The sequence below is a fragment of the Poecilia formosa genome, unplaced genomic scaffold (assembly GCF_000485575.1).
Source record: "Poecilia formosa unplaced genomic scaffold, Poecilia_formosa-5.1.2 Scaffold18, whole genome shotgun sequence".
Lineage (NCBI taxonomy): Eukaryota > Metazoa > Chordata > Actinopteri > Cyprinodontiformes > Poeciliidae > Poecilia > Poecilia formosa.
Window position 1 is genome coordinate 3991889 of NW_006799957.1, and position 14942 is coordinate 4006830.

Consider the following 14942-nt stretch of genomic DNA (forward strand, 5'->3'; position numbering starts at 1 on the left):
GTGATTTAAAATATGCAAATCCTTGAAACCTTTTGTACTGTTTTCAGCCTGTTGTGTTCAACTTGTGAAACTGCATAAAACAACTAGCAATAACACGGGCGTATTCTGAAATATTTGGTTTTTATCAATCTTTTTCATGATCTTTATTAATTGGGACAAATTGTTTCGGATTCACAGCTGCAGTTAGTGAATGGCAGCTCTGGTCTTATCTCTCTCTCTATATATATATATATATATGTTTTAGGTCTGGTTTCTGACCGAATGAATGTACAGTATAGTGATGCCTCAGAGCATTTTCGTCACTGATGACTTGAATCGATGGTTTAAAATTTGGTTTGAAAAATTAGATCCAAATTAGAGCCTGTATAATTGTTTCTGCTTGATAAAAGTCTGTAAATTAGTCGGATATATTTGTGTATTTACATCTATTGTTTGGTTCTTTGTAAATTAAAAACTATTCTATGCAACTTATTGTTATACTGGCATGGCCTAAATTTATGATCATTGTGGTGAGGCACTTATTTATTTATTTTTGCCCATAATAAATACAACCTTTGTAATACACATTTGCAATCACTTTACCATGTGTAGGATCACCTGATGAGTAATGGGAAACATTTGATGCTGGAATCTTTGCTCTGTGATTAGTCACTCATCATTATCAGTTCACCAGTGCATCATCTGGTTAGAGCTGTTGACGAGACGAGGGAGGTGACGTGGATCAAAGTTTGTGTTAAAAGTTAGCTGCATACATGCAAAGCAAAAATTAAAAAAAAAGACTAACTGAAAATTAAGTGCATTTTTTCAGTGTTGGCATTGAAACAGTCATAGCATGTTTTTACTTAAAGTCTATTCCTCGAGAGCAAGGATCTGCAACCCTTGACTGAAAGTGATATAAAGAACCAAATCATGTTTTTACGTACAGATGCAATAATGGTTGTGATCAAGAGTCTGAATGCCTGTGAATACATGCCAAATATGACCTTTTGAATTGATTTTTTTTTTTTTTATAAACACATTTCTGGAATGTTCTCCTTAAAATATCCACACACCAGCCAGAAAAATATAATTGTCTAATGTACTGGAAGTTTCTCACTAAAAACTTAAACGGTCGTGTTTTAAAACAATGCTGGATTTTGTTTTATCCTTGATTGTGTAATGTCAAAAACACACATTTCCAATTTCACCTATTGTGGTGGAGTGAACCCCACCTGATAAGGTCACAACGTCTGGGAACTGACTCAGGGTAGAGCTGAGATAGATCAAGAAAGCAGAGCATCATCACTAGAGTTCTGCCAACCAGTCCTTCACACTTTTTTAAAAATGTAGTTGCGAAAAAGTTTGTTTTTTCTCTTTTGTTTTTCTGGGCTATTTTCATTTAATCAGCCAATCATACCCAGTTCCCTTAAGAATCTCAGTTTTAGTAGTTCTAGTTTCATGTTTTAGTAGTTCTAGTTTCATGTTCCTTTAAATAATTTGCAATCCAATCATATACTTTATGAATACATAAAGTATATTCGTCTATTAGTGACGAGTGTGTTTCTCAATATAAGCATATTTTGATGAGTAAGTTATAGTTGGAGCTCATCAAAAAATAAATGTAAGTAGCCTTTATCAACTGGTAGTCACACTAAGTGGCTGAATGTAGAAGTTAGACTATTGTCGTCCACTAATTGGGATATGATGACTTTTTGTTCTTCTTTCTTTTTAAATCATCACTAATTTGGAAACATCATCACGTCAAATGTTCATTTTGGAGTTCCCCTTTTGTGTTTACAGATGCAAGACACTTTATGAAAACCTAAAAGGAGGATAACAGGTGAGAGTGTTTATTCTGACAGACAATCCTCATTTATGGTAAGTCTTGCATAATGTTTGCATATGTGAATATTTGTGCTTAACACATTCAGTGGGGGTTTGATGGATAACGAAAGTCAGTAGTTAATCCCGTCATTACAAAGGTCATAACATTTCTTTGTTATAGGTGCTTTTTATTATTGATCTTCTGTAACATTTTTTGAAAACTGGAATTTTGGGTTATCTGCAAGCCAAAATCACCTATATTAAAAGAAGTAAACTCAGAATAACTCTTAAAATTTTATTCTGTGTAGTTAACTGATGTATAATATGTGTGATTTTATATGGATGTATTGCATAATAAGTGGTAAGAAGTGATCAGGTCTGTCCAGTGTCCACTAGTTTTATAATTCCCTGTGCAGAGACGTCGGTGTGCTGCTCAGGAACATCCACACGGTGGCGCAATTACAAAGCTATTCGTGGAGACTTTCACTGTGCCTCAATAGCAATACGAACACACATATTTGTCAATATGCACTAAAGTAATTCACTCGAAACATGAGGAACTATGTCGTGTCACTTTTTAAAGTCAAGTCTTTAAAGTCATTGCTTCTGACGCTCGTGCGTCATACACTTGGATATTAAATATATTTTCATATGTTTTCAACTCTGCGACAGACTGGCGACCTGTCCAGGGTGTACCCCGCCTCTCGCCCGGAACGTTAGCTGGAGATAGGCACCAGCACCCCTCCCGACCCCACTGAGGGACAAGGGTGTTAAGAAAATGGATGGATGGATGGATGTTTTCAACTCACGTAGCGCGCCCTAATATGTGCCCACAGCTCACATTTAGTTGGTGAGCTTTCCGAGCCGTCTCCCGCATAGATTAGCAATTTTCACCTGCGTGATGTTATGTGACAATTTAGCTCGTGTCGCGTCACTACAAGAAAACCTTTAATGATCGGTTGCTGCAGCAGACAAACAGTCGCCCGCTCCAACATTAAACTCCCTCTCTGGACCGTGTAACGCAGTCCAACACGGGCTGAAACAGACGGAGCCCGAACCCAGACGGGAATGCATTTCTTTCTTTCTATTCCCTCTCCGTCTGCAGCAGGACAAGTTAAGTAGTTGCAACTCGTTAACGCATGCGTGTACTTAAAAAAACAACAACATGGAATTCATGGGAACTCAGATGCTGCGCTGAATGAGAAGAGGAGTTCTATGAGCCTTGACCAAAACCATCAACGAAAACATTTTTCCCTGGTAAATTTTGCGCTATTTTTTTTTTTTAGTTTCAGTCAGGATCTGTTGTATATGCTTCCTTCTCTTTATGCACCCCCACCTGTCTTACCAGCGTTCAGACCGGTGTATAAGTAGTAGCCCACAGATTCCCTTCGCAGTGACGCCTGTTTATCAGATTTCTTTGCCTCATAGCTGTACTTCAGCAGAGATGGACAAGCACAATGCGCCAAACCTGATGGGATAAAACATCCCTGCTGGTCACTGTCAAAACAACTGAGACACCTTCAACTTCAAGAACCTAAAGAATTTATTTTTATTATTTTTGCCTCCCATCTTCCTGAGGTAAACTTTTCTTCTCCGCGGCTCTCCTCCTGGTTCCCTTCCCCTCTCTGGGTGAAATCACAGCGGGATTTCTATGAAGCGACGCCTCGGGTGACTAGACTTTGTTGGGGATTTTGCTCTGCTTCCAGAGGGACATCATGTGGACTCCCACGGAAGACGAGAAAATCGGTGTTGGTGAGTAAAGAACAAACACACAAAAACACAGTTCTCTATCACTGTGGCTCTTCATTTTGTAAGCATCTGTTTCACAGAGAGGACTGTCATGCTGAGCAGTCAAGTGTTTCCAGTCCTGACTCTTTAATAATGTTGGCTGTAGATCTTGCATAACCCCTGTCCTAACTGGAATCTTGAAGCATTTTCTCAGAGAAAATATTTAAAAGTGGAATAGTTTTTATACTTTGCTCTGTCTGTATCAGCATATTCAGAATGCAGTAGCTCTGACTCCTGTACTTTTGATTTGAAGGTCTTCTACAAGAGGTGATGCAAGAATCTTACAGTGGGCTATCTGTCTTAAAGAGCTGCAGCAGGAGACAGACCAATTTGTAGACCCCAGAAAGCCTGATGTAGGCTTTAATATCCAGTAAAACTTGATGGAAAAGAAAAAGAGTGATAGGACCAGTGGACAGTGATCTGTGACCACGGTGAATCAGCAGGGATCTATCCGAGTTTATTGTGCTGTGGTGGAATCACAGTTAATTGTTTCAGAAGACTTTATTAGGGACCATTAGCTGCTTATCCACAGTTCAGTTATTCTCTCTGCCTTGTCTGTTATCATTCTCTCACACGAAGTAATGTACATAATCCTTGAAAGCAGTCAGTGCCATACACTTATGTAATTTTCTTGAACGCCTTTATTATTCTGTGGTCATCACTCAATACATTTTCACCTAAAGTAGTTTTGTTGTTTGAGCTTTAAAAAAAAAATCAAACAAAAACACCTTGGTCTGTTCTAAATTGTCCTAAGCCAGGAATGTTTTTGGATGATAAAATCTTATAATCAGTTGTCAATGGTGTTTTCATTTGGAATTTGATAAATGTCTTTTGGACATTTCCTACACTCTGTCCGTTTTATCAGAAACTCAAGGAGTTTCAAACAACATTCTTCAAAAGTTATTTCCCAGACTTATATGAAAGCATTACAAATGGCTGTGCTACACATCCTTGATGCAAATCTCCAATTCCACAACGCCCCAAAAGTGAGAGCTGGAAAACAGTGAACTCAAGAAGCCAATTTGAGGTAGTTTGAGCTCCATGACATAGTGCAGTTTTCCACTGGAAGTTGCCGTCAGAAGCAGGGGTTATAAATGGCTGGTCATAGTCAGCAAAGCAACCCTGATAAAATCAGGAATAGATATTAATATGTGGTCCAAAGTGTGCCCAAAAAACAATTCCTAACACCATTACACAGTCACTGATAACCTTACCCATTGAGACAAGCCAGGATAGAGCTCTTCTTTCATGTTATGAGAAAACATTCTGACCACACCATCTAACCATCTTCTGTACACTATTAACTCTAACGCTTTGTGCATGAAGAGACATCATTCTGCATAACTTGGTTGTCATTATTTCAGCTTCTATATTCTTGAAGCAGTCTCCCCCATTTTCCTCTAACAGCAGCAGAGAAGTTTCATCCACACAACTGCTGCTCTCTAAACATGGTCTCTTTTTTTGGGGCATTCTCTATGAACCCAAGAGATTGTTCAGAGTAGAAATCCCAGCTGATCAGCAGTGACGTGCGCAGACCAGCCCATCTGGCACAAACAACCATGCCAAGTCACTTAAATACCCTTTCTGCCCCATTCTGTCGATCACTTTCAATTTCTTCTTGTTGCCTTTACCGCGTCTTGATACCTAAGTAATTGAGTTGCCAGCATGTGATTGGGTGAATAATTACTTGTGTTCAGATTTAATACGTCTGCTTAATAAAGTGGCTGGTCAGTATATACTGAAATAGTCCAAACTTGAACCTGTTTAGTTCAACCAAATCTCATTTAATGATGATGCCAAAAGGCGTTGACTTGTTCACAAAGTTGTTTTCTCAGTCCTGGAGTTGTTGCTGGAATCCTCACGTAATTTGTTCCTCTTGATGCCGCTTTGAACTAGAAGTGTAGTTGTGCCTAAAACGTCTGCTGGTCTTTCCAGAGTTCCTCAGGCTTACCAAGTCCCCTAAAACTGCAAATTCTCAGCATTCAGTCTTGCATAAGAACTTTGAGTGTCTAAAAAAACTGTTTTTAAAGCCTTAAAACATTTGCTCATTAATTGGGACCACCCATGCAGCAAAAACACCATCTGAAAACTCATGTGAACTTAGAGAGTCCAACAAAATTTGCATAAGTGTTTCAAATGAGGCAACAGACCTCCAACCTCTCCAAACCCCAGAGGTCAGAGCTATCGATTGACAGCTGCTCAGACCGTTCCAGTTGACCGATTAGGGGGAAACTCTACACCAGTAAGGGTTGTGGGAGGAAGCAGGACTCAGCTGACAGGAAGTCAATGTGGGGAATCATGACTCCAGCTCTCCGTTAATTGGAAACAAACATTAGCTGAATCTGAATGAGACGTTATTCCTTCCATCCCCATCTTTGACTTTAGGCTTAGTTTTCTGATCATGCTCTATTTATCTCCTCTTCTACATCAGCTTAAACTTCATCATGACTTACATGGGGGGAAACAAGCTCATCATCTTTTTTTCACTAAAATAATTTCTTCTGCGAGAGTTTGCGATCATTTGTCGGCTATTTTTTAAAGTGATGTTCGAAGTTTATTCCGTTTTTCTTTGATCACAATCTGCTCCATATCAAATGGAAATTATAGCAGATTTTTTTCCCCTCATTTGTTCTCTCATGATCCTTTCTTGTAAACATCAATAACTAAATAGGTACACAACAGAGAAGACATCAGGAAGTCTTTAATGTCGGCGTTAATATTGGGATCAAACAAATCCTGGAAGAACTCGCACTTGGAAACTGGTATCATTGTTGTCATGCAAGTGTGTTCTGTGGCCTTTGGTAATCCGAGCATTTGTGATTTTTGCAGGATAAGGCTATGCATACCAAGGCAGAGAGAGTGGTAACTCATAGAGGCGTTCCAATGGAGTTGGGATGACTAGTGCCTCGTTTGTAGAAAACAGCTATTCAGCTGCATGAATGCAGCTTTGTGGCACCCATAGAGGTTCCTGAATGAAGCTTCACCTCCCCCAGGGCTGCACTGCACACTGCTCAGTTCTCACACTCAACACAGAACACATACTGACACATGGATGGGTTGAGAGAGAGATGGACATGAGAAGTGACATACCGTTCATCAATTATACCTGCTAAAGGTCTGAAATTACGCATCGTAGCAGCTATTGAAATTATGTGGTACTAAATCTTATTGGCTCCATCTTTTGATAATCATCAGCGTATTTGCAGAATTAAAAACATAATACCTTATTTGCCTTCATTATATGAAAAAGTTAAGAAGTTATTAAAACCAACTCCCCGACTGAGGGGGATTTAAACTCTCACAATAAGGCTAAAGCCAGCCAGCTGGGTCACTCCCAGAACCTGCTTGTTATGAGCTGAAACGTTGCCAGCTGCTGGACCGCGGTGTCAGCAAATGACAGATATGCTGAAGAATTTTTACAGGCATGAACCAGCAAACCCAGTGTTTAAACTGGGTCACACTGAAATTAACTGATGTGTAATTTATGTCCCTAATTTATCTAGTCTGATTTCGCTCTGACCCATTTATCCTGAACCAACCTTTCAAATTTTCCTCCCTGTGACTTACTGTAGTGTCCTTTCGGATTTGAAAAGCTCCAGTACTAAACTACAGATGGTGCCATTATTATACTTCTCCCCAGACAATGAAGCACTCTGTCAGACATTTCTCTTATGCAAATCATTTTCTTAGGGTTGGACTTAATTTAGTAAAAATGTTGATGTATTATGCAGCAGGATGTCATGTTACTTGGTTTGCGTAATGTCCCTAATTGGTCGTCCAGATGTTGGCACGCCCTGGTAAAGATGAATAAAAAGATGTTAAATTGATTTATTGAAGAAATACTGTTCTGAAAGAGTGAAACAGATTTTTTATTTAAAATGTTGTGGCCTTGTACTCTAACAAGATTCTTGGGGCCCTTAGGAGAGAATTGGTCCCACAGCGTCAAAGATCATCCAACATGCTGATATAAGGTGGCTTTCATATTTTTGTCTTTTGTTTTACTCCAAACCCCCCTGAAGTTTTTCTTCCCAATCATCGCCTATCTGACCAAGGGAAAAAGTTTCAGCTGAGACTAGCAAACTCCAAATGTTTCCTAGTTTTACATTTGAGACTACAGGACAGAAAGTCGTTTCACAGCATCACCCACTTTATATGCAGATAGTATCTAATGTTATATAGTGACACCAAAAATGCCTGTTTAACCTCTCCTACCATCCTGCTCACTATTGGTGCTGGGAAGATGAACATGGATCCTGGTCCTCCTAGTGGCCAGTGACTACAATAATTCAGCTTCTGTTTTATGTCATATCTGTATTCCGACATAACAGAAAGTCGTAGTTTACTAGAAGACCTTAGAAATCACTTGGAATACCAACAACTGTGCACAAGTAACTTTACTGAAACACAATGTTAAATTAAAGGTTTGAATTTTGCAAAACTTTTCAGTTTGAGATTAGTATTTAACGATCTTTTATTCAATTTTACCTGTGGCAGAAATGATTTTTTGAGTTTGTATGTCTGCCTGTGGATGTCTTTGCTAATTATACTGCATGTATATAGACTTTGTGTGTTGTATTATACAGTAATCGTTTCATCTTCCATTTGAAGATGGGAAACAGAACAACTGCTTTTATTTTGTTTATTTTCTCTTTAAGAGCTTTAGCAGCTTTCACAGATGGCGTTAAAAGTGTGATTGTTGATGCTCTGCATTGCAGTATAGCCATTACATTATGAGGATATTGGAGCTATTAGTGTACTGACTGTGTATGTGCGTGTGTGCATGCGTGCGAGATCATTTGGTCTTCTGTCAAGTTTTCTACAAATCAAATAGTTTTCGATTTTTGAGCTTCATGTCCAAACTGCACTTTAGATTCAGAATTAAGCATTTTCAGTTTTATTGCTGTTATGTTTCACAAAATATGGGGGTAAGATCTAGTTATCTTTTGCCATGTATTAAGTAGGATTAAGGTTTTTATGCTTATTCATGCTCTTTCGTCCCAACTTTTATGGAGAAGCTTTGAAACATCCGTTATGATTTTTCGTTTTATCAATGGGATTATTTCTGCTAAAAATAAAATAAAACCATAATCTGCATATAGTGCGCAGTTTTTGCATCCTTTAACAGCCCGCTAATGGAATGAAGCTCCGCCTGCTGTGTCACGATAAGCTGAACTGCATTTGAACTTGAAATTTGTTGAACTGTCACTCTGCGGCATGTTGCTGCTTTTCCTGGCTGTTAGTGTTTAGTGACCCAGATTTACACTTTTAATCATTAGAAAGTGCTGTTATACAAGCTTTTCTCAGAGGAGGAAAATGCTTAATTAGTAAGAGATTCCACATTTCCCCTGATACATAACATAACCAGGTGAGTCTTCCATAGTTGAAGCAGAGAGTTTTTGTATGACACAGTTAAAAGTGATGCAGCCGAGTGTCCCAGACGGTCTGATGGTTTGTCAGGTGTTGACAACTGCTGCTGAGAATCTCCAAAAACTTTGCTGCTGGGGCATCCAAATCTATTCCTTTGATTTTAATTTAACAGGAAAGGGATATTTAGTTCAGCATTGTTATGGTTTCCTTCAGAGTGTGAAAGAACTATGAAACATGACAGGATCTACATCAAACATCTTTCCGTTGCCTCCCAGGAGCTGGTTATTGTTCGTTCCTCTTTCCATCTGTTGTTTGCCACTATGTGTTCGGGATGTGAGACAGGAAGGATCACTTGATGAGTTCAGCTGCTGGAGATTCTATTAGTGTTTTTCTGTTGAATCCTAATGTGTGTTTCTTACTTCAGCAACCATCTCTGGAAAACCTTGGCCTCCTTCATATAGATTGAGTCAGAAGAAAATGTTTGAATAAAATTTGATTTTTGTTCTTAAAGTGAGGTTTTGGATCATATTTGCATATTTATAGGCAGTAACTGGGCACTTTTATGAATGCCTTAAGCATGCCTTAATAGGTTTATGTATATTTTTTGTGTGGGCACATCTCGCCGATGTGCTGGAGGAGATGTAATTACTCCCATTCTAAATAAAATTAAGGCGAATATAAATATGAAATATTTATGTTGTAAAACTGCAGTTAAATGATGGTGTCCAACGAAAGCATAAACAGACAAATTGCAGCTTCTGCACCTGTAATAATAAATGAAACAGTTTTTCTAACTTGGATGCAGCTTTCCATAAAATGTTACTGGAATATTATCTTTTAGTAGGAATAACATGGATCAGTGCTGATGTTTCGCTCTTTACCAAGAGCCTTTAGTCAGTTCAGTTAATCTTCCAACTGCTTCATTAGGACACTATCAGAATATCCTCAGTGAAACTGACATACAATTCTTATAGCAAAAAGTATATTTTAAATAGTAGTAATATTTAATTACATATCTTATAAAAATGCTATCAATTATCAACATTGCATTTATTTCATATCCCAAATGTAAAACATTTGTTGCTACAGAAAGTCATCAAACCAGCTGATGTTTTGAATTAACGTTTTTGCTGCATCTCTTAAGTCAGCAGAGACACAGGAAGCTACTAGAAAAGTCACATATGAAGACATATCTGTTGGTTTTTCAGGCTGCAGGACGGCGAGAGAGTGCAAAACTTCAAGCCCTTTACAGGAAGGCCAAACAATGTACAGCAACTTTGCTCGGTTTTATCCTTTTGATCTGTCAATCCTTGGATTTGGAGATGTTGGTAGTTTTTCGATCAGCTCATATTCAGGGTGAGGTTTTGAATCCTCCAGTATTTACAACTGGAGACGAGCGTTTCTGTAGCGTTTTCTGCCCTAGCCATACTAAACTATAATGTCAGATTCTAAAGACAGATCTGGACTGCGCTCACACACACAGCATGACTTTGTCTCTGCTCCTAATGAGCGTAATTAATTACTGCTCTTGGCAAGAAGACTAGAAATAATATTTTGAGTGCTGTTCTTATTTTGTCTTAAGTTATAGCTCTTAAAGGGAAATCAGTGTCTCCTTCTGTGAGTACATCCACATTGTACTTCTGAGCTGGTCTTTAAACAACACTCAAGACAGGTAATTGGATAATGTATTTCACTGACTCAAAAAAATATCTCTTTTATTAGCAAGTAAAAACTGTGAAAGATTTCACTTATGCAATCTGAGATTCTGGCTGCTATCCATGGTGCTGAAACTCATCTAACCAATGTTGTAGTTGAGGAGAGCGCTTTTCCCGTTTGATCTCTACCTTCGGTTTTTATGTTCTTTACCCCTCTTGCTTAAATTGCCAAGCCATGAGGGTGCAGCAGGATTTTCACATGAATCACAGTGTCTTGGTCTGTGTCATGTAATTCCAGCCGCTGCACTCATTCACAATCTGTAGGTGAAAAACTGAGACCACAATCAACCTAAAGCATTCACTGTTTCCCCACATCAGAGTGAGCAAGTAGGGCAAAACACCAAAGGCAAGAGACTCGAGAGGATTATGTGCAGAGCAGCTGGACTTCAGAGCTTAATGAACCTTGGTGATGGGTGGCGGCGTCCTGTAATTGCTTTACTTTATGATAATAAAATTATTTACACATCAGTGAAATATTGCAAACCTTGTTACCGATCCAAGTTGATGTCAGCATAAGTGGTTCTTTGCATTAACACCACAGTGTTGATCTCTGTAATATATGGGTGGATTTTGCTGGTTGCACACTTGCTTGGGGACATACTGTGTCCCTCTCATGAAAAATAAATAGACCTCTTCTATATTCCCTCTCAGTCTAATAGTTTATTTCATGTTGATTCAAAGAAATCCAGCATATACCCACAATCCTTTTTTAAACTCTCACCATCATTTTAGACTTGAGACTTAATTTCCAATTTCTGTCTCTGTCATTTTATCTTCCTGACTCATTCCTTTTTAGCAGGCAAATGCTTTTAGCAGGAAAAAAATAAATCCCAAACTACTTTGATCAACACTAAAATCAAGATTATTTAATGATAACATACTGAGTTTGGAAACATGGAGTATTCATCATATTCATAAGAATATACTTGGAAAACAGAATGAAACAAAATAATGTGTTTTTACCTGGTTTACTGTAAAGTCTATGATTATAGTACTCAACTAGAAAAAAGTGGACAGCTGCCTCATGGTGATGTTAGGATGAAGGGATGCTGTATGTCTATTTCCTGTAATTGGCAGAAAAAAAAAGATGTTGGACTTTTCTAAGCAATAAAAAGTAAGTAAATATTAAAGATGCATTTAATGGTTCATGTTAAGAAAGAATCTCCTCTGTTAAGGCTCTGGCTGAGATGTGGGCACTGTCAGCCCGCTGTGGGAGTTTGCGTGTGTGGGTCACGGTTAGTGTTTGTATGGCTCTGCGTTCTGGAGGAAAGTTCCGCCGTTGTTATGGTTACTCTCGGTTTCCGCAGACACCCCGGTAGGACGGGTTGCACAATCGCCATAACAACAAGCCAACTTCTCTGCTTTCATTCAGAAAACAGAAGTGCATCATAAACAGCCCTGATCTCTCAGCACTGAGACGTATTGGTTTGGTATCAACATTTATTCCAAAAGCTGCTGACTCATTCACTTATAAAATATCAGTGGCATAGTGCTGGGTAACCACTCAATACTGTATTTGTGACTGCAGACATGCAATCGTCATAGGCTGTGATCAGATTTTTCCTGAGTTTATATTTGAATTGAAGGGGTATATTTTTTTTATTTTAGAGTTAAGTAATCAGAAAATCTACATTTACATTTCATTAACGCCAACTGAAACTGACCTGTTTTGATGTTTAAGAATGTTTGTTTTCTATCACATACAAAGGAGCAAGTTATCCACCGAACAAAACATGTGTCTGAAACCAAAACATTTTCCTGGGTCAGAAAAATTATGTCATACAAATAAAACTGGGAAAACCTTTTATTTACTCACTTAGCTATTTTGACTTATAACCAAAGCCAAACGGATCAGGCAAAACAACTAAATTAAGGCCTCTAGTTGGATAAAGTGCAGAGTTGCGCAACTATATCTGGAGATAAGACACAGTGAGATGTTTTTGTTCAAGAAAAATATGTGTATCTGACATAATTTAGTCAAAGAGGTCTTGGAGCAAATGGGAAAAGTGAGTTGTTCCTTCATTTTACATGTGAAACCTAAGTGGTTCATTCCTGGAAGGCATGGATAGAAACATCTAGGCCACTGTCCCCTCTCACACCTAAAAGGACTGACTCTTCTCAGAAGTCTGTCATTCGTTTCCTTGGAAAATGTTAGGAGCACTTCTCTAATGCTTTGTAAGTCCTTGTCACACTGTTAAGTGCTTCCAGTAATTACGGCCTATTCCTACTCATAACTGGAGTAACTTGGCAGTGATTTGCATAAAACATGTAAAAGAGCCAACTTTTTCCCAGCCTGCAGGTTTCTGTGTTTTGTTATGCCATTAGCGCTGGCTCGCTCTGACAGGACAGGTTCCAAACACTAAGTTGGGATTCACAGAAGCAGATTGATCTATTTTCAACTGAAATAATAAAACTGAGTTAGGTCAGTTTGTTCTCTTCCTGTATGAAAGGGACTAGTATGTTTAAAATGTTCAAACCTTCATCTGAAATTCACAGTTTTTTGTGCTTTAAGCCTTTTTGTTAACTTTGTACTCCCCTTTACTCCATCCTCTCATAAGAAAAGAAAGTAATTATAAACTGTTTCTAAGATTTGAGCTGTTTCCTCAAATGCAAAACCCAACTGTCTATTTATTGATTAGTGGATAAAATAGAATAGGTTTTCTGTCCTGCAGCTGGTTGTCAATGGGTTGCAGAGTAGGGCAGGCAGTCTTGTCATGTAATTAAATGATTTTTTTTTAGACTAAAATAAATGAGCATAGATTGTCTTGACTATTCTGACAAGTCCTCTTGCAACTGAAAGTGGATTAGTTGTGCAGCCCCTATTGGGTTGATGAGTAACAGAAGAAAAGCAAATGCTCCCTGTGTATCCAACAAATAAATAGATTTTATTAGATATTTTTTTCCAGCTTGATTCACATCTGATATCTTCTTAACTTGTGCTGCATAAGCCAATGCTTACCATATATGTATATATGTTTCAACTATTTGGGCAGTGAATTATGCCCGGCTCTGTGTTCATGTTCATTTCAAGTTGATTTATTAACAAGCTTGGACACCAAGGGGAGACTTGCAGTTGTTTATTCAGACATCAGGCATAAGATGTACACCTCCTCCTATGTTCCACATCTGGATTTATTTCTTGGATGCACACGGAGCAAAACCCCCGCCCTGCATATGAGAAGACACAAATTGTGGTCGACACAAAAAGTCTGGAGGCAGCTCTTATTTCTCCAGGATATGAGTTTTTCTCCATTCCACGTCTATATAGTTGTACCTCTAATTTTTTTATTTTTGTTTCTCTGTGCGTCAGTTTTAGTTTGTTCGCTTTCTCTTCTAAACAGCTATTTTTCCCCCTGCTGTGTTCTCCCTATTTTTCATCAATCCCTCACTCAATGTAATGAATATTTAACGTAGAAATGCTATTATTAGACATAATCGGCCCTCTGCTCCATCCATCATCAGGCTCAGCTTTCTGGTCTGTGTGGTTTTTATTTCTTCATTATCAAACTGAGGTTGAGTTTCAAGTTACTTTTAATCATCATCGACAAACGTTCTTTTTTTCTGTTTTTTTCTGTTGGAGGATCCAGATTGACAGTAATTTATGATGTCATTATTTATTGTTTTGTCAGACAGGAAAGTGCTTCTGAAAGTTCATGATTTCATACACAATAAGTGATAAATGGTACATCAATTTAAAAGCTTTAAGCATAATATTTGGTTTGAAAGATTTTTTTTTCTTTTGAGCTGCACATTGTAAACACCTTCCTTAAGCATTTTGTAAACCTTTAACTTTTTCATTTTTTTTTTTTTCACATTTCAACCACAAATTTGAATGTATTTTATTCAGATTTATGTATTATACAAGAAGTCTCATACTCCCATCCTTGAGGACCAGTGTCATGCAACTTTTAGATGTCTCTTCATCTTAGTTTTCCGAAGCCTTAATGTTTTTCTTTTAATTTTCAAGAAGTTTTTAAAGATGTCTCACCAGTTTCTGGCACCAACGTCACAGCATTAGTAGTTCAGGCAGCTTTTTTAAACAAAAAAAGAAACAGTACCCTTACCAATAAATATATACAACATGTTACTAAAGTTATTTTATATACACAACATAAATCTGCCTACAAACTAATACAGATAATATAGAAAGCAAACTGAATCAAATCAAGCTAAAGCTTCTTCTCCAATGAGGTAGATGAGTAGGGAATTCCCTCAGGGTGAAGTCATTATAGTCTGTCATCATATGTGCTCTCCATGAATCCTGCCTTC

The 14942-nt window shown here is 38.0% G+C and overlaps 1 protein-coding gene across 11 annotated transcripts in view; it reads left to right on the forward strand.

Moving 5' to 3' along the window:
• The first annotated feature begins 2685 nt into the window (after nt 1-2685).
• dock3 (dedicator of cytokinesis 3) overlaps nt 2686-14942 on the forward strand; it is a 153590-nt gene continuing 141333 nt past the window's right edge. For 4 of the 11 annotated variants that reach the window (XM_016668965.1, XM_016668967.1, XM_016668966.1 and 1 more), the window contains exon 1: nt 2693-3555. In XM_016668965.1, coding sequence (XP_016524451.1) covers nt 3519-3555 — 37 coding nt within the window. In that variant the 5' untranslated portion in view covers nt 2693-3518. Of the gene's footprint in view, nt 3556-14942 lie in introns of all 11 variants that reach the window. The other 7 variants (XM_016668970.1, XM_016668971.1, XM_016668974.1 and 4 more) reach the window with 4 other exon arrangements.